The 27578-nt window shown below is 36.4% G+C and overlaps 2 protein-coding genes and 1 pseudogene across 2 annotated transcripts; 2 read left to right on the forward strand and 1 right to left on the reverse strand.

The window, feature by feature from the left end:
• Positions 1-125: 125 nt before the first annotated feature.
• LOC133523455 (pyrimidodiazepine synthase-like) lies at positions 126-16943 on the forward strand (annotated as a pseudogene).
• Positions 16944-17020: 77 nt separating this feature from the next.
• LOC133523452 (DNA replication factor Cdt1) lies at positions 17021-21107 on the reverse strand. The gene is made up of 3 exons (XM_061859038.1): positions 19992-21107; positions 19620-19755; positions 17021-18834 (listed from the first exon to the last, which is right to left on the reverse strand). The coding sequence occupies exons 1-3, from the start codon at positions 20522-20524 to the stop codon at positions 17668-17670; spliced, it is 1836 nt and encodes a 611-aa protein (XP_061715022.1). The 5' UTR covers positions 20525-21107; the 3' UTR covers positions 17021-17667.
• A 3790-nt stretch (positions 21108-24897) lies between these two features.
• Positions 24898-27070, forward strand: LOC133523458 (uncharacterized). Its single transcript, XM_061859046.1, has one exon. The coding sequence runs from the start codon at positions 25102-25104 to the stop codon at positions 27058-27060; it is 1959 nt and encodes a 652-aa protein (XP_061715030.1). The 5' UTR covers positions 24898-25101; the 3' UTR covers positions 27061-27070.
• Positions 27071-27578: the final 508 nt, after the last annotated feature.

Here is a 27578-nt window from a genome sequence, read left to right on the forward strand (position 1 = left end):
TTTTATTAATTTACAATATACAATTAATTCTTATATATAATTTACATGGGCGCCGCCAGGATTACTTTCAGGAGGTGCATAATATATGGAATAGAACAGGGGTGGCCAACTTCATTAGACCCAAGATCTCCTGTTTACTAACGAAACCCTGTGCGATCTACCAATTACATACTTCTTGAAACCTTAAATGAAACTGGTCTACGTATTTTACACATCTTAGAAACTGTCAGAAACTGTTTCTAATAGGCTGACAGTCCTTTACCAGGTTCGTAACTACCTTAGTGTAGAAATGCGTGTGAAATTGTGCGACACATTGATCCTGTCCAAGCTTAACTACGCGGATACGGTGTATGATAACTGCCTGCTCTCACGTACAAAAAGAGTCATTCAACGGCTACAAAACGCTTGCACACGTTTCTGTTTCCCAATACCCCCTCGATCCCATATTACTCCCTATCTCAATATGAACAAACTTTTAAATATGGATGGTCGACGTACCCTACATTTTGCCACACTTTTATTTGGTATTTGCAACAGTAAGAAACCCACATATTTGCATGAAAAGATGGTCTTCTACCAGCGTCGTATTAGGCGTGTTCCCCGACTGATTTGCCCAAGGCACAATACCGCTGCATTTCGTGGCAGTTTTCGTTATGCTGCCACGAAGTGCTGGAACAACCTTCCACCTCCTATTTGGGAGAACACAACTGTTAGTAGCTTCAAATCTAAACTGAAAGCACACCTGATAGCTCAACAGGGTATTGCTGCCTAAGGGCATCATTCTACATAGCCTCTGTTCCTAAATATGATTAACACCCAAGTAAATATCTGGTTACTGCAATATAATGAACTCGCATGTATAATGTATAATATGTGTACCTTAATAGCTGTTATTTATAAGTATTTTTATTTGATATTGCCTTTTGATAACTGATTATTTATTATTATCTGTCACACAAGTCGCGCAGTATGCCGTTCCGCTCACCTCACTGGCTCCACAGAAAATCAGCGCCGCCGTTGACAACGCTTAGTCGTGCCAACTGCAATGCTGAGTGGAAACCATTCCAGCCTCACATCCTTATCTGTTCTGTACTATTCAACTTCCACTGTTTCTTTTTTTTTTAATTCTTATTGTTGTTAATGTATTATCTTCTTTGTAATAATTGATGTGTTGTCTGAATAAATATAATTCTATTCTATTTTTATTTTTGGCCTCGAAAGTAATATTCAGGATAAAATATACAATAATACCTACAGATAGGGACCCGTCCACCCCTTCCAAGGAAAAACCTCTAACTGGTTTAATCGTTTATCGCATAGCCCCAACGATATGCTTGCCCTGTGAACTGATTATCAGTTCGTTTTACTTACCTCTAGGAAGGGGTTTCCCTTTTAGAGTTACCGCTACAAATGAAATGGTATCCCCATCCTAATTAAAAATGTATGACACCTCTGCTGTTAAAGCGCTATACACCCTGCCAGTAGTTCACTTACTCGTATATTTACTGCCGCAAATGTCAAAAATCCTGGCAGCGACATCGATTTTCACATTTGAAATAGTAAAACAGTAATATCGCGATTCAATACTGCTGCCGACTTTTTTTTTTGTATTAATGAGTTCCTTATTTAACATAATTTATTAATTACAATGTAATTACTTAATCTATTGTACATTTTCACCCTAGACAGCAATAACAATAAATTAATACAGTTTAGTGAGCAATAGGCGCTCATTATAAACTTTTTAACAACACAGTGTTTATAACATTGCCCTGGGTAATATCAATATCATACTTACACTAATGCTTAGAAGTAAACAACAGCATAACTATTATTAGTATTACGTTCACTCAGATAACTTACGTTTGTTGCATACACAAAAACCACCTATAATTAAAACAGTACCTGGGCGACCGAGCTTTGCTCGGTTATAACTATTTATTGTAATATGGTGGTGTATAGGTGATAATCTTAATTACATTTTTTTACTAAATTAATCTTGTCTAAAACAATAAAAATTAAAAAATTATATATAAACTTGAACATATAAAAAAAAAAAGTTTGTCACCGGGCGGGATTCGAACCCGTAACAGTCGTTTAGCAGTCCGCGTCTTAACCCGCTGGACCAGACGGACAGTGGCCGGCAACACGAAATTAGCGACCATATTCTGCGTCGAAAGAAAAACGCATGAAAACTCGAAAACACGCGTTTTTCCCAAACATAAGACTAATCTAGATAGATTGTATACCCCCAAAAACCCCCATATACCAAATTTCAGCGAAATCGTTAGAGCCGTTTCCGAGATCACAGAAATATATATACATATATATATATATATATATATATATATATATATATATATATATATATATATACAAGATTTGCTCGTTTAAAGGTATAAGATTGTAATAATGGAACCCTTAAAATCTTTTGTTACAGAATTAAAAATCTACACTTCCAAATGATTTATAACCATTTAAAGCCTGACCAGTAGGTAATATATGATCACGCGCCATATTGCGGCATTTCATTGCAACTAAATTTTTCATACTAAACTGAACTGTCGCCCTAAAGATGAGAACAGCGCCCTCTTGACAATGGTCATATATTTCTGGTCGGGCCTTACTTGGTTATCAATAATTTAATTAATGTTGTTAACATTCCTCTATTCTGACGGGAATAAATATACTATACGTCTCACGGGGTATACGGTCTGTGTCAGTGAATGGACAGATGAAAATAGCATAAGCGTTATAAGTTAGGAATACCCCTTCAAGGAGTCAGCGCTTAGTAACAGGTATCAGACATTCGAAAGGAGAACTGCTTACCCGTAATAAAAAGCCAAATGAAAGGGCTTTAGGTTACTAAATACCTCTTCCGAAACCTTCGTAGGGGATACCGGACCGGTGCCTAAGAAAATATGTATGTCCAATGATTAAGCCATGTGAAAAATAGCATCAAGAATATTTTTTTACTATTATTTACTATTTTTAACCCCCGACACAAAAAGAGAAGTGTTGTCTATACTAACCTGCTATAGAACGTACAACGTACACGTGTTCTGTACCCCTAGTGTAAATATTTTCGACAGCGAAACGTGACGTACGCGTTTGCGTTAAGTGTCATTTTGTATGAGATTTTTGACTTTCCAAAACGTCCCGCTTGGCGCGCTGTTCAAAAACCCATACGTCACGTTTCGCTATCGACTAAAATTACACTAGGGGTACTGAAAATAAATTGAATAAGTTTTTAAGACATAAATACTATCACCTAATTAAATAAATAAAAAAATACAAAAACCCCTTTATACCAAGAAAATCCATTTTATGCCAAAAATGTCTTACAAAATTTTAGAAATAAGAGCTGATACTCTTCAAACTGCTGGATCTATTTCTATGTAATATAGCTAAGAACTAAGAACCACTGCAGGAAAACCAGTTTTCACGTAAAAGGGATGGGACTCCCACAGACTGGCACGTGGCAGTCCCATTTCATCTATAAAAGTTTTGAAATAATTAAGTTTGATTGTAATATAGTTTTATATTACCTTGACAAAACATACAAAGTATAGTGAATGCAACAAAACCAAATAAACAGTAATATAATAAATAACACTAGGGATCAGATTATATTTAACAATTTTTGGACATGTCGTACATTGGGTATGTCGTTAAAATGACCCGGGTATGTCCTTGAACTACGTCCAAAAGAGAGGTATGGCCACTGTGAATGTCATCTCGCATTGTGTGGTAGGGCACAACACAGCAGTTGTCATCGTCAGATCTAGAGCAGAGCCCAACTGAAAGTACCTCCACCTTTCAGAAAACCGCAGCTACATAACACTAGACCTTACTGCTAGTATTGTGTTCCAGTGAGTAAGGTTGCCAGAACTCAACCTCTGGAGTTGCAGGCGTCCATAGGTTACGGAGACTGCTTACTGCGCTGCTTATAAGGCGGGCCGTATGCTTGTTTGCTACCAACGTTGGTAAAAAAAAAAAAAACTTGTTGGTTAGTACTGTGTGCATGTATGTAAATAGGTGGTTGTACACTTAAGGAGTGTTTATTTCCGATAATCTAAATCTTCATAAATAAATGAAACCACAAAACTAAAAATTACTTCTTGGGATATAATAGACTCAATTTCTGGAACAGCACTATTTGTATAAAATAATAATAATAAACAGCAAAAAACTGCCTAGTCACTTTAAATTCAGACAGCAGCTGTTTATAAATCTGTACCTATTAGGGAATGCAAACCGGTTTTAACCGAAACCGAAAAAACCGGTTAAAACCGGTTTTTTGACGGAAACCCAAAACCGGGTTTTTAGAATTTGTACAAACCGGTTTCGGTTTTATTCGGTTTTTTTTTATTTACCTAAGTTGCATGTTTTATTCATTTGTCCTAAACCGGTTGAATCGACATCAAATCAAATAATGTGGTGTTGTGTTAGTTTGATCATTTGTAACGCAAATTAATTTTTACGGTACAAAATACAAAAATACGAACGATTTAAATAATATAAAGTACTGGAAGTGGCAGGACATCCGTGCTGGTGTACGAATTGTATAGTAGTACTTTTTAATAAAAATGGGTATAAAAGTTCTTACTTATAATTTTATTATGCGATGCGCTGTAGAAAAATTCCACTTAATCAATTATATCAATGGCAGCTTTAGAGTCTTTTGTTGGTTCGGTGATAACGACTTACCGACAACCTTTTTTGTATCTTTCGCACTAATAGGAAAGGGTAGTTCAAACCCTAAAGAATGGAATTACTTGACTACTTGTGTTTGCCCAGTTGAAGCTAACACCATCAGTTTCTAATTGACTTTTCGAGAAGAAACACGTGACGTGAATAGGGTTGTTTCCATCTACAAATCTTAGGGCAGAATTGTATCCCAATAAATTCTTTTGGATTATAAGAACATGTTAAACTACTTTTAGGAGACTTGTAATGACCATATTTTTGTAAATATTGAATTTAAAATATCTTTTGGCACACGTCACGTGACCAAACTCGAAACGTCTTTAAAGATTCTGATGACGTCACAACTCTCGGATTGACACTGTTGACAGTTAAGCGATAAACAACAAATGACAAATGTCAGTTGACAGTTCGTATCTTCTACGTGTGTATGAAGTTATGTGTCAAACCGTAAACTGTGACGTCACACAATTTTCAAAGAGCGTTTTGGGCGCGAAAGCGTCTGTCAAAATATATTTTGTTAATTTAACATATTTAAAGCCGTTTTTAGTATAAAAGTTGACTTTTAGGGCAACTTTTAGTTAATATAGAACGTAATACAAGCGTTTCAAAAAATTGGAAACAACCCTATTATTGTTTTAGCTTGTTTCATTTATTTCCTACTTTACAAATTCATAATAACTTAGCAAATATTTTATAAAGGAAGGTAGTAACAGTAAACGAATTAACTATTTGAATATATACTAGAAGATAGCGAAAAACTTAGAGCAAGATTTCGGATTGGGCCATTTGATTTAAGACAAATAACATTAAATTATAAATTGATATTGTCATATATTTAAGAAAAAATGACCTATCCCAATCGGTGTCTAACCAATAAACCAAAAAATAATTTAATACTAATAATAAATAGTTACAAATAACATTAAGTCATTTGACAATTCCCATACAATACAATTAAATAGTCAGATTTTCTGTCTTTAATTTCGTGATAAAATCGTGTATATACTATACTAGCATTCGTTTTTACACGTGAAGCAATCTTTTCTTTATTCCATGACGATGAATTTAAGAATAGTTGATTCTAAAAACCGAAACCGGTTTTAACCGGTTTCGGTTTTATTGTAAAACCGAAGAAAAAAACCGGTTTTGAAAAACCTCCGGTTTTGAAAAACCTCCGGTTTTTGCATTCCCTAGTACCTATCCTTTTTAGGGTTCCGTAGCCAAATGGCAAAAAACGGAACCCTTATAGATTCCTCATGTCCGTCTGCCTGTCCGATTATTTCTGCACTGTCATGCTTATCAAACAAAATATTTATCTCTAACTTTAGGTTCAGTGCCAGTATTGGAATACGAGCAAGGCAAAGTTATCTTTGACAGTGCCATCATCAACACCTACCTAGATGAGAAGTATCCGGAAATTCCACTGCAGGCCACGGACCCACTCCAAAGAACTCAAGATAAAATATTTGTGGAACTGTTCCTGGTGGTATGCATTGTTATTCATAAACCCTAACCTATATAATTATACTATGTCTGATATGCCTATTTGTATTCCATATCTAAATTTGGCATTTTAAAGTTCTAATTAAATTAGCTTGTACTTTTCTCATACCCAATCTGAAAAGACGAATCTAGACTCATAGAATACAGAATACGGCTTAGGAATGTGAGTGTAATGAGGAATTTAGCAATGAAACTATAACAGCTATTAGACCATTGGATTGTCTCAATAGTTTACGAATTATGAACTGTAAATACGATTAGTCGATTACGTATCTACAATCACTAAAGATGTCTAATCTTTGCAAGAACTTCTCTTAAAACTAATAGTGAAGGAAATGAAGCAAGTTGTTGTATGGAGACCCACGCATTAATTTCTCAGTCGATGAAATTTTGCTTGGTTATTGTATAATACGAGCCGAAACTAATATATAAATTTCCAAAAAAAAAAAACACTCCTTAGTTAGGTATTTATAAGTAAAAATATAAACCAACAAAGAAATAAGAAAGAAGAAGGCGCGCACGGCGCCTCGTAAGACTCAGTGTGGTACCGCCGAACCGGCTATAGTACGGTCAAATTAAATCAAATTTCCCTAAAGTCAGGAACTAATTCTAAGGACTAATAAAATCACTACGGATTGTTGTGTATGGGCTAAAAATCGAACTTTATACAATCGTTACTAAATTCACCCCTCCGGAAAGGGGTGAAATCGGCTAAAAATAATGTAATGGTTATAACTAAGAAGAGAAAAAAGGTGTACTCGGTGCAATTTGGCGTACGTTTTACAACACTTATATCTAAATTCGCACGTGTTATTTATGTTAATTTAAGCTACGGAACAGGTAAAAAAAAAAAAACATACAAAAAAATCTATTTTGGCCATTGCGGGTCTGGGGAAAGTAATGTACTCGGTGCAAATTGAGTAAATAATTAGAAAAAATATCTAAATCCAATGTCAAATTCGCACCAGGGTGCGACACCCGGAAAGTAGTTTTTCATGTTTTACTGTCGTTGTACTTTGGGGGAAATTTTAATACTATTGGAAATTGATGCAATCATATTCATTTGATTTTGTTTACATTCGCACCCCATAAAAAATTGGCATTTTTATACGGAACATGCAGTTTTGTAATCAAGTACCAAAAAACGTAGAGCAATAAATACACAGAAGCGACAAGCGCGTGATTAGTGGCAAGAGAAGGAACGCGCGTAGATGCACCGACGAAGCACGGCTCTTGAGGCACGAGTAGTGGCATGTACTGCAAAAATAGTAGGGTTTCTGAGTATGCAGACAGACAGTCAACAAATTAAATACAGGTACGCTCAATGTTTGTTAAATTCGAAAAATCGCGATTTTCCATATACTTACGAAAACGTTAGACTACTTAGTTCACTCAATGATTGTTTAAAACAATGGTTTCGTTTTAATGCCAGAAGAAAGATTTGTGCTCGTTGCCCGTCAAAAGTGTCAAACAAACTGTCTCGAAACAATCGCTGCGCGTAGGGTTTGAGATCCGGATATCTGAAATATCCGGATATCCGTCAACTATAAGATCCGGATATTACGGATCCGTTAAATATGGTTATTGACCTATAACCGAAACAATTTTCTAATGTAATTTATGAATAATTTCATACCATTTTGTCATTTAAATATAGTATTTTCATATATTTAATCAATTCAAATACTAACAGCACATCAATTTTGATCATGTCACGCAGTAACTTTATACAATGAATGCGAATGTTGCTTAATGCAAACATTAGATCATTGGATATCCTGATGACTTGGGGCTATAGGCTCAAAACAAAAGCGACCTGGAGGCCAAGGCTAGGATAGTAGAGTAGGAAGGAGAGAAAATTGGTCTGATAATCAACCACTAGAATATCTCCAAATGAATAGGGCTAAGATGGTCGGCTCTTTATCATTTGTCATCATCATTTAAAATTGGTTGGGGTAATATCATTGTATTAAAAAATAGTTAAAAACGTTATTTCTGTGTTATCTAAATCCGTTTATTCGGATATTTATTTTGGTGGATATTCTAATAATTAGAATATCACAATATTCTAATTGCAAACCCTACATATAACTTCCCAGTAGGGACACAAATAGGTAATGTAAATACTGCGAGGAGGATCTTGTTTAGGAAATAATCGGACAGACAGACGGACATGACGAATCTATAAGGGTTCCGTTTTTTGCCATTTGGCTACGGAACCCTAAAAACAGAGCGATCGAGTATATTCCTTCAACAGGATGCTCTCCTACAGCATATAAAGAGGGCTTAACAGACCCACATTGGGACCAATTTACCTGAATAGCGACCCACAAATGCTAGATTCTTGCAACTAGCCTTGGCGAAGGAAAAATGATGGACCAGCGTACACCTCTTTGTAGAAAACCCTTCCTGATGCTAGTCTCAGCTGCAAGGAGCTATTGTCTTGCAAGTGCAAAGAACGCTGTACAGGGTGTGGGTGAGTAAAACACGGATTTAAATACACTATGCTTTGCGCATGGGAAGGTGCATGCTCTGGGACAAAATAATACGTAAAAAATAAATATTTTTGTTTAATTAGTGTGTAACTTTAATTAGCTAGATCCAGAGTAAATTACAATAAAACGATCTCAGTATTCTTAATTTTGATAATAATACTTTTATCGAAAATATTACTTTACTATAAATATCGTTCAGCAAGTTACCTTTACTTAAACATCATTTGCCTTGCAAATTGTATTGAAACAGCCATCCGACTCTTGGTGGTGTCATCCGGTATGGAACAAAAATAGTGTAATTTGCTTGTTTATAAACCGATTTTCAAAATTTTAATGGAATTTTATAGCTTACTAATGTAGCATTCATATCTTCATACAATGTTTTCCTGTAAAGTTACTAGTAAAGTTGATGAAAACAAAAAACGGATTTTTTTCGGGAAAATTTAAATAAAACTTAAAATTTCTTGCAAACTATGGTATTTACAAGGTCAAATGTATAAACGATATTGTAGCGCATTTAATTTTGCTTTTTATGACACCCCACACAAGCTTACATGTGATATACTTTCTGTGGTATACGCAATATTCTGAACACGGCACTGGCCATTTTGATGACGTCATAACTGGTGACTTAACCACGTTAGAAACTGTCTCCCGATGGTTTTTTTGTCAAAATAACATGCTTAACAACATACTAAAATATGGTGCTGGTTTCATCAAAGGCACCTTTTGGGCCCTATATGACCCTAAGGGAAGCGACTTCATACTTACCTACTCGTATAACATTTTTTTATACAATCAAACACATTTGAATAAGTAGTCGATAAAGCGGTCAAACACCGATAGATTATTAATATGTTGTAACATGACATCACTATTATTGATCTCACATAGACAATTTACGCACAAACTTGCATTTCATTTTTGGTCGCACTTTTGAAGTTTGACAGTCGTTCTTGATATCCTATTTCTATGTATCCGGATCCGAAAAATTTTCGGATATTGCAAACCCTAGCTGCGCGCTGCGCTATCTCCCCGCCCCGCGCGCCCCGCGCCGCGTGCGGCCAACCACCTTCGCTTGCAGTTCGTTGCGATTAATTCTATTTACTTTTTGACAAACTTCCGGTAAAAAAAATCTATTTTTTATTTAGTGCAAATGTAGTGTCTTTAGATAAGTACCGTTTTTAAAATTTTCACGTCTCTCTTAATTTCCCCCGAAGCACAATGTACAAAATAATTAAAAATACATGTTCCATAATTTGCCCAGGCGTGCAAAGTTAACTGAATGTTTATAATGCTTTAAAAAGCTTAACTTGAGATTGCACCAACCGACTGACTTAGCCTCGAGCCGCAATCGAAAAAAAAAATTTTTTTAGGGTATCACACATTGCACATCTTCTTAATTAAGATATACTATGCACCAAGGTGTTCTCTATACACTACTTAGCTTGAACCCAATAGCTTTTAATTTACTCCAAAAATACGGCACTTTATAGTTTATACCTAAAATTTTACGGTCTTCCGTACATAATAGAAACGGTGCAACTCGGGGAAAATAATCTAGTTGCGCCATCTAACGAATCCAAAAAAAGCACGACTACACGACTTACTTCCATACTTTTCCTTAACTTGACTATACTACTAATTCTGGCTTGCGGATTGCTACACCGAGTAAGGCGCTGTACGTATCGCGCTTGCATTACACCGCCACGGCTGCTGAAGTGGTGGAGTATGTACACCAGAAGACCGGATACACGCTGAGGGTGTTCCAGCTTCGATCGCGCCACTACGTGCATTTTAACTTTTGTTGTGCGCGTGCCGCGATCGCTGCAGGGGACCATCGAACGCGCCGACTTCTGGCCGAAGGGTGTCGTGTTTCGGAGGTTCCTGGAGGAGGAGGAGGACCTGCCTATGAAGCAGGAGGACCCGGGTTCGAATTCCGGTCAGGGCATTTATTAGTGTGTTCATCACGAATATTTGTTCCTGAGTTATGGATGTTCTATGTATTTTAGTATATGTTTATCTATCGTACGTATATCGTCGCCTAGTACCCATAGTACAAGCTTTGCTTAGTTTGGGGCTAGGTTAATCTGTGTAAGATTGTCTACAGATATTTTTATTTATTTATTGCCTAATGTCTTAAAACAATTAATGATTTCTATTCATTACAACTTTTTCTGGAAGTTTTAATACACTTTTACCGTAATTAGTCCTTAATTAAGAATTTCTTGAAATAACCATTCTTTAATTAAGAATTTGCTCTTTATTAGGTACTCCTTTGAGTAGTATTTCGCAGTTGCTTAATTATCGGGCTCCACCTTAATTAGGTATTTATTCAAACAAAGATTACCTAATTTATAAATCGCTCCTCATTACTCCTTTTAATCTATACCAACCCGAGACATTCAAGATACCTTATCAACTAATTATAAATATCAAAAACACATTGTGAACAGTTCTAGGACTATTGTTAGCGTAACAGCAGACAAGCTACATAAAATTATTAAAATGTTGCTTCTAAAGTATGTATCACAACTCTAATCTAGCAAACTGGCTAAGCGCGCGAAGGTCCTTAGTTGCTAAGATAGTATGTGCGGGTGTAAGTAAATTATTTACTGTGTGTAGAGCGCTATTTACTTCTGCTGCTGAATGCGCCTAAAATAATACAGAAACGTTGCTAATTCTAGAACATAAAATATTTTTATAACTTATATATTTTATCTCCAGACAAGCTACTTGGAGGCGATGAAGCAAGTCCCGGCCATGAAGCAATACTACCTGTCAGCCGAGACTCACGGCAAGTTCTTCGAATCCAAGAACTACAACATGCTCGACACCAGCGCTGCGTGCGACATGCGTCCTAGGAAGAAGCAGTAAACGTTGTTCAACTGTGTTGTACCCCTGGCTTAGAAGGGTCAATATCATGGGCGTTTCAACCGCATAATTTATTTAGACATAATTTTGTAGAGATGTCTTTCAATGATATTTCTAGTGGTTTCGTAGTAGTCAGAAACCTCTATCAGACAACCAGAAATATCGTCAAAATATCGAAACACTTTGTTATAATTATATCATAAAAGATATAAAAGGAACAAAAACGATCTGCTATTGACTCAGAAACTTAGTCCTAGGTGCCGCAATAAAAGTAAAATTATTTTACAGTACATATGGTGCTACTTTTCCGCACTAGTGCGTAAAGTAGCACATTATGTAACTATGTCGAAACTTTAAAGAGCCATATGTACTGTAAAACGTTGTACGATACATGTACTATTTCCTATTTTGTTGCTCTATGGAAAGTTAAAATCGTTGGATTTGATTTCACTGCGGCCTGTACATTTTCTAGGCTTTATTGATCTTAGCTAGGCTTTAAACGGGAATAGCACCCTATGTAGCACATAACAGTATTTACATTTGCAGACTAAACGAAATTGTATTTTAAGAATCCCGTTATGCATTCGAAATGCAATTAATTTTATTACATTATAATAAGTAACTAGTTTATAATAATGTTTACAGTCCATATGGTACTACTTTACCGCACTAGTGCGAAAATTAGCATATTACGTTACTGTGTCGAACATTTAAAGGGTCATATGTACTGTAAAACGTTGTACGATACATGTGCGAATAGGTAATTCACCACTCGTGTCGATTTAAAACACTCCCTTCGGTCGTGTTTTAATTTATCGTCACTCGTTTCTAATTTCCTATTTTTCACACTTGTATCGTAATGTACTATTACAGTACATATGGTGCGACTTTACCGCACTAGTGCGAAAATTGAATTTCCTATTTTTCGCACTTGTATCGTAATGTACTATTATGATATTAGGAGGCAAACCAGGAGACTAATCGCCTGATGGTGAACGATTACCGTCGCCCATGGACACCCGCAGCACCAGGTTGTAAGTACGCTGTCAGCCTTAAAATGAGAGTACGCTCTTTTTTGAAGATTTTCCGTAATGTACTATTATTTATTCATTGCGAGCGAAGATTGGTATGACATAAAAGTACAATAAAATATTTATTAAAGTTAACATTGGTTTTTCTTTTGACTGATAAAACATGGGCGTGTGCATGATCCGTCAATAATAATTGATAAGATAAAAATAATAATGTTTGTCATTGTAGTATTATTATGAAATATACAACGCTAAAAATAAAAATGGTACAGTGAAACTAGCCAAAGGCAAAGATTTACCCGCTTTTTTCCAGACATACAATTTTCGAAAAAAAAAAAAAAACAAACGGCTAACACCTTACTTAAGTTGCCAAGTGTGTAGCAGCCTTAAGTAGAATATAAATTATCTATAGCACTTGTTGGTAATTGATCTCAATAAAAGATATTAGACATCTTGATTATGAAGCTCTTTATTTAAAAATATACATCTACAATATTCACAAACCCTATGAATACCACACATGGCCCGCAACAATTTCGTATAGAAATACAGCTCGTAAAGCCCATCACAGACGGAACGATAATATACCAAACGATATAGCAAGGCTGCCTTGATTGCCAAGGCATCTTACGATATATTTAACGTAATACGATACGACGGAGTCCACACACGAAGTGAAGCTATAATATATATTTTGGTATATTTGATATCGTATAGCAAAGGCATCTTGAGATACCTTGCGATATATATTTTGGTATCGTTGACGTGTGTGGTGCTTAGCCATATTAATAGCTCCTCTACACGATGGCCCAGCGCTGAACGAGCAAGATGACCATGCGACGGTGATGGCTCCTCTACACGATAACCCAGCGGTGGACCAGCGAGATGGCCCTGCGATGGTTGAGAGCACGCACTATGGAATGGGCCACGTGTAGATGTGTACGCACCATCGGCGCACTACCTTGATGTGAGAACGAAAAACCGATAATTGTAAATTGAGCTAATAGTGACGTTATCTATAAAACCTGGGTCTTTTGTCAAGGGCGCTTACGCCACACTGCGTAGCGCAGCGGTGTATTTGTATAGGAGCATCGTTGATAATGGCGTAAGCGCCATCGACAATAAAGTCCCTTTCAATAAATAACGTCACAATTACACGAACGAAGAAACAAATCAGTCAAAAACCGATTTTACAGTACATATGGGGCTACTTTATAGCACTAGTGCGAGAAGTAGCATATTATGTTACTGTGTCGAACATTTAAAGGGCCATATGTACTGTAAAACGTTGTACGATACATGTGCAAATAGGTAATTCGCAACTCGTGTCGATTTAAAACACTCCCTTCGGTCGTGTTTTAATTTATCGCCACTCGTTTCGAATTTCCTATTTTTCGCAATTGTATCGTAATGTACTATTTTAATCACTTTTAAGGTGATTTACTGAAACAGTAATCGACTTGAAATGAAACGAATAACTAATTAACTTTTTAACGTGAAACATCTGAAGAAAGGTCAGTTTACACGCTCAACGTGGATTTTTACATTTGACCCTACGCTGAGTCACTTCTCGCTAATGGTGTTTACATTATTAAGTTTAATGAACTTGACTAGATGCTCGTTCAAGTAAACAATTGAATGTAGGTTTTTATGTTTGTGACATATGTTTTGTTTATGTAATCAATAATAAAACTTGTCACATATAGTTGGGTTTTAAATATAATACTTTTACATATGTCTGTCTGTCAGCAAAAATACAATACAGTTTTCTGCAAATCAGTCGGACATTTTAATGAGTAAACAATTTTTAAATAAGCAAGTGGGTCGTCTCAATACCCGCTTACCTGGATTATTTAATCATATTTAAGTAATTTGAAATGCATATATATGTGCAGACAAACTACATACATTCGACTTGTTTTAACACTGCTCGTGACATAGATATATTTAACATTCTAATCTGTGGCGTTGTCATACATATACATGACAAAATAAAAAAACAGTGAAAATGGTAATTTGACCAATATCGTAACAGTTTTGTGATACTCGTAATTAGAAGTCTAAAAACAATGCATCCATCATCATGTAGCACACTATATTGTTTAAACTATCTCTACTTTAAAGTAGGTAACTAAATAATATATCTAAGGCTATCTTATACACATATCATGATTATACACGAAACTCATTTTATACGAAAGAAATACAATACGAATAAAGATAGGTAATCTTTCTCATCTCCTAACCCACTTTCCTGTTTATAAGGTACCAGTTTTCTGTAAGTTATAAGCACTTTCGCAGTGTGCTTGAGATATAGATTAAACTCCGTCTAGTCTTGGAAGAGATAAACTCTCTTTAAGCTCTTATCTGGGATATACTAATCACCAACACTACTCGTACGTTAAGATAGGTTTCTGCTTAACGAGAGAAATTAGTCTTAAGTTCTTACCTACACTAGAAACATAGGTAACATTAAATAATTACCTAATTAACATATTTTCAGGTGATCCCCTGCCCCCGTTCAATGGAAAGTTGCGCATCTACAACATGCGTCACTGCCCGTACGCTCATCGCCCGATTCTCGTTCTTACCGCCAAGGAGATCGACTTTGAAGTTGTCAACATTAACCTGATGGATAAACCCGAATGGTACAGCAGTAAAAGCGTTTTTGGTAACGAACCGTTTTACATATGTATATCTACAATTGGCGTTAGGTACCTACTTGCCTCCGCAAACAGCACGATGCTGGTGTTATACTGATATGACGAAAGTCAACTCAATTCGTGTTCTAACGTATAGTTTATTATTGATACATTTCAAAGACGATGATTTAGACTTCGACATTTATCCTAAGCACAGAACTGTTTACTTGCTTTTTACTGAAACAGTAAACCAACATGAACTTATGACTTAGTTGGTATTAAGCCCTAAGCTACAATTACTGGACAGCTTCAATAAAAATCACTATAATTAATAATTTTGTCCTTTTTCCATGCCTTGATTAACTGATAACAATGGCGGAACAACTAAAACGAATCCTCATATATTTTCAGGTAAGGTGCCTGCAATCGAAGTAGCAGATGGCGTTTGCATCTCGGACAGTCTGATCACGGCGGAGTATTTAGACGAGGTGTTCCCGCAGCGGCCGTTGCTGCCCAAAGATCCGTTGAACAAAGCGCTTGTTTAAATCATCATCGAAGGATCGGGACCAGTAAGTTAATGAACATAACAAAATTCCAACCATGTAAATCACTTTTCACGAACATCGTAAAACGAGGTAAAGAAGTGTGAAAGTAAATCTCTGGAGAAGTCACATTTTCCCGTTGCCAACTATTTAATCATTCTTAGATCAAAGGGGGTCTCTGTTTGTAGAAAAGCACAGAATAGCTACCGATGGGGATTCGATTTGCCCTTAATCCAGACACTTGACGAGTGGTACGGGAATTAGGGAAGTATGCAGGGCAGTATAGTGGCCGATTACAAATTACAAGCAACGTGGCCACACACTTCTCTGCCTATTTCCCATATCACTCGTCGAGTGTCTGGCCGCGCAGTTATGTAGGTACCTATAATACAACACTACATTGGTACCTAACATAGACTTCAGCGTGTGGAGTTATTATGCATTTAGTCTTTTGTATCGTGAATATAATTATAATTATATAGAGATGGGCGTTCAAAATTACGAGTAAGTACCTAAATAAAATGGCATACCGTTATATACTTTACGTATTTTTTTAGATACAAACAATGATGTTAAAAATCTTGAGCAACCCAGACCAAGTCACCGAAGAAAACATAGCTACATACAGGAAGTCCTTGACCTTTATCCAAGACGAACTAAAGAAAAGTGGAAACAAGTTCCTTGGAGGGTCCGAACCGGGATTCGCGGACTACATGATCTGGCCCTAGTTCGAGAGGATGGTGTCATTATCAGACCTGTATGATGCGGTGAAGATAGATGAGACTGAATACAAATTACTTGTAAGCGTTTATTGTTATGAAATTAGCTTTAAAAATGGGCACACATATAATTTCCATTTGCTAGTGTTAAAAAGTATAGACGTAGGCAAATTAATCGCATAATTAGTAATGACTTTCTACATACGTGAGAATCTATTGTTTTGGTAGTTTAAAGAAACTAATGAATAATAATTTATAAAATATGTACTAATTAGAGGTTTTTTTTCAGTGGGAGTACATCAACATGGACAAGGACCCAGCTGTGAGCCAGTACTTGGTGCCGAAGGAGATTCTTTTTAAGTTTCTTGAACCCTACAAAACTGGAGGAAAACCTAATTATAATATCCTTATTTCGGATGTGCAGTAATTAATTTAACAACTTTAAAATTATTTATAGATATTTGCACAATGTTACGGGTTATGTATGAAATAAAATATAAGGAATAAGATCATTATGTTTTTATTAATTGTAAAACAACATACCACACAGTAAGAAAAAAGTAAGAGTAATCACTAAAAAACTTAGGGCTACGATTGAAAACTACATTGCAACTTCTTTCAGGATCGAAAGTAATACATACATCATAAAATACACAATAATACAGAAAATATGTCCAATGTTTAACCTATGTCAAAAATAGTATCAAATATATATTTTTGTTATTTACTAGTTTTAGGTGACAGTGTATTTATGTGACACCTCAATTTCTATTTCATGATAAGTAGGCGTTTGATAAAATCATTATAAACAAAACAAAAATAAAGATAAAGCTATGTCCAATGATTTATTATGTCAAAAATTATTTTACTGTTATGTACCAAATCTAAGTTTACGATGTCAAGTAAGTATTTCTATTTGTGTGAAACCAAAATGTCAAATTAAATTATAACATACCAAGTTATGATGTAGGATAGGATATAAAACGTATATTAATATAGTTTTTAAGAACTTGAACTATTGAATACTATAAATTTTGCTAAAAGTTGAATAGATGATCTCTTAAAAATAAAGTAGAATGTCATACTTAACAATACATTCGCTTACTTAACAGTCTCAAGGATCTATTCCTATGTCAAATAAATATTTATAACTAATCACTTTTATACTTATCTGCCAACGCTTCCAGTTTGGAGGTGATGTTCTTTAGCTCAGCATTTCTGTCCAACTTTAAATACGTTGTGTTTCTGATGTCATGTAACTTAATCCAATCTGGAACCTGCTCAGTGAGTACTTTTATGTCTCTTTGCAAATCATTACTGGACACCTTGCTTTTGAAACTGCTGTCCAATTTAGAAAGTATTATGTTAAGAGCTAACACATTCTTTCTCTCTGTGACAAATATGTTTCTCAAGGTTCTAGCTAAGTCCGGCAGGCGACTGTAGATGAGATAGTTCTGCTCATGCTCTGATGACCTGGTCATGGCTTCCAAAGCTTTTGCCGCTTGCTTAGCTTTAACTTTTTCAAGCAATGATGCAGGTAGATTCCTTAATGCAGGATTCAGTATGGTAACTCCACTAGTTGATGGCTGGCTGGCCTGAGTGCTCGCATTCTGTGTGGGTTGGTCCTTGATGCCAGTGGCAGCCTTTTCCTGATCAGTAAGACCCCTGGCTTTAGCTTGAGCCAGTTTTTCTAAAGCTCTTTCCATCTTTGTGTTACATTTGAATAATTCTCTAGCTTTAGACAGAACATCCTGAGCAGTTGAGAACTTTTCAGCATTAGGCATTTCAGGAAGCTTGGCACTTTCAATTTCTGGTACCTTCTCAATTTCAAATTCAGGATGCCAGCGAGTGAGCTTGTTGTCAGGGATCACCATAGGGGGATCAAGGTTCAATAAGTATTGAGCATGATGTTTCTTCACTACTTGGAGCAAGGTATCAAAGAAGTATCTACGTCTTTCTAGAAGGACACTTGGGTTCATTATCTTAATATCATTGGGAAAATTAGGGGATATGATCAATTCAAAAGCCTCTTTCTGTGATGAAGTGGTAAAATTTTTGATCTTTTGCACCTCAAAGTTGTAGAAGTCAGGTACTAAGTGCTTAATTTGAGCGAGATGTTTCTCAGTAAAGTTACGTTTGAGCATGTCTTGTACAGACGGCTTTAATTTAGCGAAAGTTATTTTTTCGTTTCTGTTATAAAGGAGGGACACAACAGTCTCCATACCTCGGAACAGCTCAGCAAGGAACCGGTAGTGGTGCGGGAGTGGCAGGCTGGCGGAGCTGCTGGCAAGAGCAGCATGTCTGATGTATGCTGGAACCTGAAACATTTGCAAATGACTACATATTGCTAACATATTACAAGATCTTAGTGCTTGTTGCATCCTAAAGAACCCTGGTGGCCATATTACAAGCACCCATAGGTAGCTGCTTAGCATCAGATGAACTACACACTAGTTTGCCACCGTCATGGCATAAATATATTTACAGAAACATTGGTCCTATTCCCTAAATTTGGTGCAGGCACTAGTTTTTACTAACTGCCATCTGACCTACTAACCAAGAGGGAAAAGTAGGCCTTATTAGCAAGGTTTACAATGTTTTCCTTCACCTTAATGAGACTAATAAATATAAAATAATATATCATACATAAGTAACAATGCGAGGAAGATGATACATAAGTAACAATAGTAACAATAAAATTACTGTAGATCCAATGGGGTATGAAGCATTGTTGGAACCTAATTTTTGACAAATATCAAATTCAGTCCACGCCATACTTGCAAGTTTAAAATCTAATCTTGGCATAATTTGAAATAGATAGGTGACATCTTGAGGATGATTGCCTTGCAGCAGCCCTCTGTACTATCTACAGCACATAGTTTAGGAACCCCTGTTCTAAGGACAATTTCTATTGTATCCTTATCAAAATATTAGTTTAATTACATTATATTCATCATACTAAAATGGATGCCAGTGTATTTAATCAACAGTGATAAACTTGAAAAACCTATACATATCATACATGATAAATGTAAAAACATTATTAAAAACATTCTTTAAGCAAGTAGTAAATACTTACAACCTACATATAAAAAATAACTACCTTGCTTGGGCTCTTCACGGGACTGACTACCACCTTCCGAGGTGATATGAAAGGCCTTTGTTGTACAGCACCAGGTAGCACTTCTTTCTTTGGAGACATCAACTCATTTTGAATCTTGTTTGCTCTTTTGCTTGGACTAAAAGAAAAAAAAATAGTACATGACATACCACACATTTAAGTAAGTACTGACATTTGATTGTAAGAAACAAGGATAGGTTACAGCAGACATCTGAACTTATCCCTATGAGGGATTTCTTCCAGCTAACCTATTAGCTATACTTAAAGTAATTAATGAATATTACATGTTATAAAAATGTAAATAGTGCAAATTCTAGGCATTGCTTACAACAAAGACACTTGTATGATATTTACCTTGATGGTACTTCCACATCAATGGATTTGAATTCTTTGAGTTTGCCTTGCTTTTCGCTGCCATCCTTTAGCTGCTGGATGCCCTTGCTTAGCCTTTCAGCAGATGCTTTCAATTCTGCCAACCTGGAACTGCTGGCCAATTTTTTTCTGATATCCCCTAAACTGAGCTCCTTACGAGCCGAAGTCACTAATTCTGATTTGGAGGGTTGAGTGGTTTTAGTAATATTAGAAGCATTAACTTTACTGGCAAATGCTTCACCAGCACTTGTCTGTCCAAGCTCAAGAACTGGAGACAAAAGCTTGGTAGCTAGAGAGTCATGTTTCTGTGTCTGGGTGATACTTTCTGAAGGGCTTATTCCATCTTTGACAGTAGTTTCACATTTTTTTTGTAAAATATTTCTTGGTTTAGATTTTAATTCACTTTCCAGGACGCGTTCTATATGTGGGATCTTGCGTTTTGATGATGCGATGTCTTCCGCTGCAGGTCTTTTTCTGCTGTTGTAGAACGCGGTAAGCGTAGTTTGAGACATCATATATTAAAGAAGAACACTTATCAGACACCAGGCATTAATTTAGAGGTAATATAATATAAAATAATTATAACTGAGAGCACTTTTTCCCTCCAAATCCGTAACGAACAGTCAACTTCAAACTGACAAGCTTGATCAAAGACAATGCACGATGTATTTTTATTATTTGCTATCCATTGAATTTAGATGCCAGTTTTTCTATCCAATATCAAGACAAGACTGACAAGTTTGTCCAACCGTCCGAACTTTCGTTTGAACTATTAAATATGAAACAAAACCCTTTTATATACGCTGGACACTGTCGTTAGTTAATTAAATCATTCACCTTAAGTAGGTAAGTGCATGTTTATTACTTTATTAGTCTTAGGTTTCCTCATTATCGCGATCCAAAATGTAATTAATCTAGGAATGTCATTAGCAGATATCTTCCGTCGATAATATTATAAATGCGAAATTAACTCGGTCTGTTTGTCCGTTACCTCTTCACGCTTAAACCGTTGAACCACTTTAGATGAAATTTAACAAGGAGATAGATATAAGGGACAGGGCTCCTACCGGGAAAATCGAAGTTCGTCAATTGCGGGCATTTTTCTCTGTCACTCTTAGTAAGAGTAAAAGAGAAAGATCCCCGCAATTTGCGAATTTCGGTTTTCGCGGTAAGCCCCCAGGCCAGAAAGCAGACGACGACGTCGCGGCCAGAAACTAAATTCTTCTTATTATATTCATCAATAGGTATTTTACTTAGCGTCTTCCAATCCAGGGTTTTTAGGGTTCCGTAGCCAAATGGCAAAAAACGGAACCCTTATGGATTTGTCATGTTCGTCCGTCTGTCCGTTTATGTCACAGCCACTTTTTTCGGAAACTATAATATACTGTTCAAACTTGGTAAGTAGATGTATTCTATGAACCGCATTAAGATTTTCACACAAAAATAGAAAAAAAATCAATAAATTTTGGAGGTTGCCCATACTTAGAACAGAAACTCAATTTTTTTTTCATCAAACCCATACGTGTGTGGTATCTATGGATAGGTCTTCAAAAATGATATTGAGGTTTTTAATATCATTTTTTTCTGAACTGAATAGTTTGCGCGAGAGACAAAAAGAGAAGACGTGGTTAAATGTGCCCCCCCCCCCACCCCCCCCCCCCCCCCCCCCCCCCCCCCCCCCCCCCCCCCCCCACCCCGCTGTAACTTCTAAAATAAGATAATGAAAAAACTAAAAAAATATATGATGTCCATTACCATACTAACTTCCACCAAAAATTGGTTTGAATGAGATCTAGTAAGTAGTTTTTTTTAATACGTCGTAAAATTTAAAAAAAAAATGTTTTTCATCAAACCCATACGTGTGGGGTATCTATGGATAGGTCTTCAAAAATGATATTGAGGTTTCTAATATATTTTTTTTCTAAACCGAATAGTTTGCGCGAGAGACACTTCCAAAGTGGTAAAATGTGTGTCCCTCCCCCAGTAACTTCTAAAATAACAGAATGACAAAACTAAAAAATTTATATGATATACATTACGATGCAAACTTTCATGGAAAATTGGTTTGAACGAGAACTAGTAAGTAGTTTTTTTTAATACGTCATAAATGGTACGGAAGCCTTCATGGGCGAGTCCGACTCGCACTTGGCCGCTTTTTAAGTTTAACTTTTATTCCATCGCCTCAATTTTTTTCGTCCATCTCCACTCACATGCTTCATATTTTTCAGTGACTTCTATTATTATAATAAAATAAGGGTGACAGCTGAGGGCCCCTGTCACGCTTACGTACGAATTTACGAGTGCGACAGAGAGGCAACACGTCGAACGTGGTTCGCGGTAGGCCCTCTGGTAACTACAGTAGTGATTATATGCTCTTTGACTACAGTTACCAAAAGCAAGTGAGTGGATCTTTAGCATGTCGCATTACAGTTACAGCATGCATACACAGCCGGCAGATTTGGGTATGTCCGTTACTAAAATTCTACTTTACTTTTAGTACTTCTTTTAGTGAGTTCATGGGTTGATATTAACACAAAAAAAAAAACACAATACATTTCTTTAATGTGCAATTTAATACGAATCAAGCTATCTAAAGTATAATAGGTGGTGTAATAGGTGGCTGTATATTGAGTATATTTATAGCCCCCTCCAGACTATGCGCGTGAATCGCGGCGCGACTTCGCGGAGCGAACATACCGCGACGTTGACCTAGACTCCACACTCGCACAACTTCACGGCGATTTCGCAGTTTGGTTCGCGGCAAGATGGCGCCGAAGCGTCAGCTGATCGGGTTTAGTTTGCGGCAAGGCACTGATTCAAACTGGGAACTGTCAAATTGATATTTGGTAGATCAAGTTCGCACCCAATATAACCAAGTAGCCACCATAGAAGGTTATGACAGTTCAGTTTAACCGACTCGTGAGCGAATTGCGGCGAGAAGCGATCGTGTCGCGAGTGTGGAGTCTTGCAAGTTCGCACTTCGCGTCTCCTGTGACGCGGGCCAAATACCGACAAAAACGGAGAATAAGGCGCGAAGGCGTGAACAATCTGCGAAATCGATGCGAGGGCCCTCCACACTCGCGTTCGCGGCTTCGGGCCTCGATTCGCGCACGAGTGTGGAGGGCCCTAAAGGTAGAATCAACGAGCGAGCGGCCAGTGTTGCCAGGTGAGCGGAAGAGAATTATCGTATTTGAATGTCAAAATTATCGTACCGATTAAAAAATTATCGTACGCCTATCAAAAAGGCACTACTCCCAAAATTTCTTGCAAAATAAGCTTACATGTCCGATGCATAAGCAAACAAAAAAGTAATTTTATCTTACCTAATTATATTTTATTAAACATTTAAAATATATTTTATTAAACATTTAACGTTTTACCATGTAACCCTTTAAATGTTTGATACAGTAACGTAATATGCTAATTTTCGCATTAGTGCGGTAAATTAGCACCATATGTACTGTAAATAACTATTTTGTTACAATACCACAGAATAAATAATAGTACTACCGTACAGAAATGTCACTTCCTACAAAACCGAAGTTTGACAGCGATTCAGGGATGGATTATGCTGTCCCTTTCTTATGTATGGCGCTATCCCTTTTCGCCATTTAGGGTACAAAAATTCAAGTCATTATCTTATCTGTGGTCGTGCACCGGACCGAAAGGAGGAGTGTCGCCCCACTGACAATACCTACCTATTTCATGAGGTAACTGCACTTGGGTACTTCTACACAATACTATCGAAGTCTTCTTATCTTCTTCTTCTATAAAATCTTATTATCTAGGGATTAAATATATTTCATCATATTTGCTTGAAAAATATCTTATTTCATGCAGGTATTCTATACTGAAGGACAAAGGCATGTATTGTTTCCGAGGGAGTTATAGCTTTTTTTTTACAATTGTGTCACTAAGTCATATGAACTAAGTAGGTATAAATGAATTTTAGTTTTAAAGTAGGTAGTAAATTTATAATTTATTTTTACTGTTTATGTAAAAAAATATTCAATTTGATTAATTTAATAGCCGTTTAAAATATTTTTACAGAATTTTTAATCGTTGCTGGATGCCGGATAGGTCTGTGCCTTTGATGCCTAACCTGTCAATTATTGACGAATGTTTGAAATGTCACCGTATTTAAGAATTATTTCGCTTAAAATTACGTTTTTTCTTCGCTAGAGTTTCTTGCCAGTCCATAATGGGAATCTTCTCGGGTCAACGATGTAGGGTGACTTAGAGCTGGTGTTTTTTTTTTAGAGCCGTCTTTATTTAAGGTTCATAAGCTTATTGTAATATGCCTACTTGAATAATAGACTCTAATTGACTAAGTCCCACAGTAAGCTCAATAAGGCTTGTGTTGAGGGTACTTAGACAACGATATATATAATATATAAATATTTATAAATACTTAAATACATAGAAAACACCCATGACTCAGGAACAAATATCCATGCTCATCACACGAATAAATGCCCTTACCAGGATTTGAACCCGGGACCATCAGCTTCGTAGGCAGGGTCACTACCCACTAGGCCAAACCGGTCGTCATGAATAAAGAAGAATAAATTTCACTTATCCCCCTCGTTGCACAATGTACCTTGGACTATCAATGTTAACTCTATGCAATTACTATACTTTTTTAGAATAGTAGAAACAGAAACTGTTCTATTGAAAGTGACATTGTGACGTGTATATTAACACTGTTACCTAAAGGTTGTCTGGAAGAGATCGCTGCGATAAGACCGCCTGTTGTTACCTGGTTCTATTTTCCTTTAAAATTCATTTGTAGTTTTACATGTATGTATGTATAATTGTTGGTGCAATAAAGAATATTTACTTACTTACTTACTGTTCCCATTGAAACGATAGATGTAATAAACCCTTATTTTTATGAAAATCCTAAAAGTTTTTATTCGAAGAGGAATTTGACGCTTTTGATAACAGTGTTTTCAATGACGTATAATATCTGATATTTACGAAATAATAATTTTATTATTTGCACATCATTTATGTTCAAAGAACACAAAGGAACTCAATCAAAGCAAGTTATTTGTTTTATGACATTAAATAATAATAATCAACCTGAAATATGCCTCCGAAACCAACTTTATCTACGACATACGATAAGCGAAAGAGTGTTACGGTCATTACAAGTAGAACAAATAGACGTGTCAGTTTTGGAGGAACAGAAGAAACTGAGATCCAAGCACAAGTTCATGTACCCGAAGAAGGGTGCTGGGGTTGGGTGGTCGTTGCAGCTGCATTTTGCGTAACATTTATCATGGATGGCATAGCATTAACATTTGGAAGTATACGTCCAGACATGACCTTAGACCTCAATGTTTCTGAAACAATGACAGCTTTAATCAACTCGATTGCTCTGGCTTTATATTTAATAGCAGGGCCCTTAGTTTCTGGTTTAATAAATCGATTTGGGTTTAGAGCTTGTTGCATGGCAGGCTCTGTAACGTGTTCTCTTTCATTATTTATTTCTTATTTCTTAGCCAATGTTGGTGGTCTTATTTTGTTTTATGGAGTTTTATGTGGTATCGGATTTGCTCTAATTAATATGTCTACGGGACTTGTAGTGGGTTTTTATTTCGAAAAAAGACGTTCTATAGCTATAGGAACAGCTACACTTGGTACTAGTGTTGGTATCATGGCTTGGTATCCAATAAACTCAAATTTAGTGAAATTAGCCGGTTGGCGCTCGGTGACGTTGTTCCATTCGGGAATGTTTGGCATCATTTATTTTCTTGCTATGACTTTTCGTCCTTTACTCTCGTTACATGTAGATAAAACCGAAGTTACAGAAGAACCAACTCGTACAGTGACGTATTTGCCGAATGTGGCAGCTACTTCATCTCAATCAGGCCAACCCGATACCGCTAAACCATCAGGATCAGAACGTCTATTCGCTGCAATGACGAACGATCAGTTTCCCACAGCAGCCGATGTGGTGAAAGATAATGAAGAACCTCAAATTCTATCAAGCCAGCCAGGGCCTTCAGCTGAATCGCCACGTGCCTCTAAACTGACGATTACTGCAATGACACCAACAAGTGGTATCAGTAACCATCAATTACAAAAAGTTGAATCTATAATATCTAAAACTAGCATGACGGACTTCAAAAAACAGAAATTGAAAGTTAATGTCCCAGAACAAAAACCCAAAAAGGTAAGTTGTTGGGGACGACTCTGTAATTGGGAGGGACATTTACCCGAGTCACGACCCATGTACCGGGATGACGCATTTTATGACGGAAAAGTAGAACGTTTGCCTGAATACCAAAGTAGTAAGGGCGCAGTTGTTTCTGAAGAAAAAACTGGGCTTGAGTATCAGCTAGCAGTGTCCCGTGCGGCCACTGCACAAGATTTACAAGATCGTCGCGGCGTATTCGCTACAGCGGTACGGAGAGTTCTTGCAACAATGATGGACCCCAAATTATTAAAATTAAGTACCTTTAGATACTTTTGTGCTGCTGGTTTCCTAATTTACTTAGGTTTCTTAGTACCTTTTGCATATATACAAGTCAGAAACTTACAGGCTGGTATTGACCCAAGGCATTGTAGCTTATTTGTAAGTGCAATGGGAGGATTTAATGGTCTAGGCAGACTAGGTTTTGGTTTTTTAGCTATCAAATTTTGCCCCATAAAATTATCTGTAGCTGGATTATGTATTGGCGGTGTGATCACCATGCTGTCGCATGTTTCATTTAATATGTATTTTCAGTATGTCTATTGCAGTTTATTCGGCTTTAGTGTAGCTTGTGTAATTAGCTGCAGAGCTTTGATGCTTGTCAAGCTTTACGGACTAGAGAAGTTAACAAATGCGACAGGAATGTTATTATTATTTCAAGGAATAGGGAGTTTAATTAGCACACCGTTGGCAGGTATTTTGAGCGAGCGCTTTGGATACACAGTTGCTTTCATTGTATCCGGGGCGTCTCTTGTGTTAGGTGGTCTAATGTTTGCACGAATGTATTTAATTTTTTTGAAAGAAAAAGTTACGGTCTCCCCATATTCATCTGAAGGGTCAAACAAATAGGAAGGGTAAATAGTAAAAAGTAATTTTAAGTGTCTTTTTTAAGTACCTAATAATTACATAAATATATGCATAATGTTTTACTTATCTTACATATATATATTTTGGACTTTCGCATTGAAATCGCATTGTCAATTGTCATACAAACGTAGTTTTCCTCTTTGGATATTAACGTTATTGAAAATATTTTGACACAATTTGTTGTATACCGACCACAGCTAAGTATGCCCCTACGTTAGTTTTTTTTGGAATTTTTATTCATTATAAGTTTTTCGCTCCTAAATTTTACAATAATCCATAAAGTGAAAAAAAAGTCAAATCTAGGGGCATGGCTATGGTGAATACACATCAAATTATGTAAAAATATTTTCCATTAGCGGCCGTCCCCTTTCATCTTAAAAGGGGACTTACGCAATATTCCCGTTTTTATATTGAATTTTTAATTTTACACGTTTTAATCGAAGGCAATATGTGATAAAACAAAAACACTTCGAAACTAGACTATTTGCAAGGGCAGACTC

Source organism: Cydia pomonella, chromosome 12, assembly GCF_033807575.1.
Source record: "Cydia pomonella isolate Wapato2018A chromosome 12, ilCydPomo1, whole genome shotgun sequence".
Classification (NCBI taxonomy): Eukaryota; Metazoa; Arthropoda; class Insecta; order Lepidoptera; family Tortricidae; genus Cydia; species Cydia pomonella.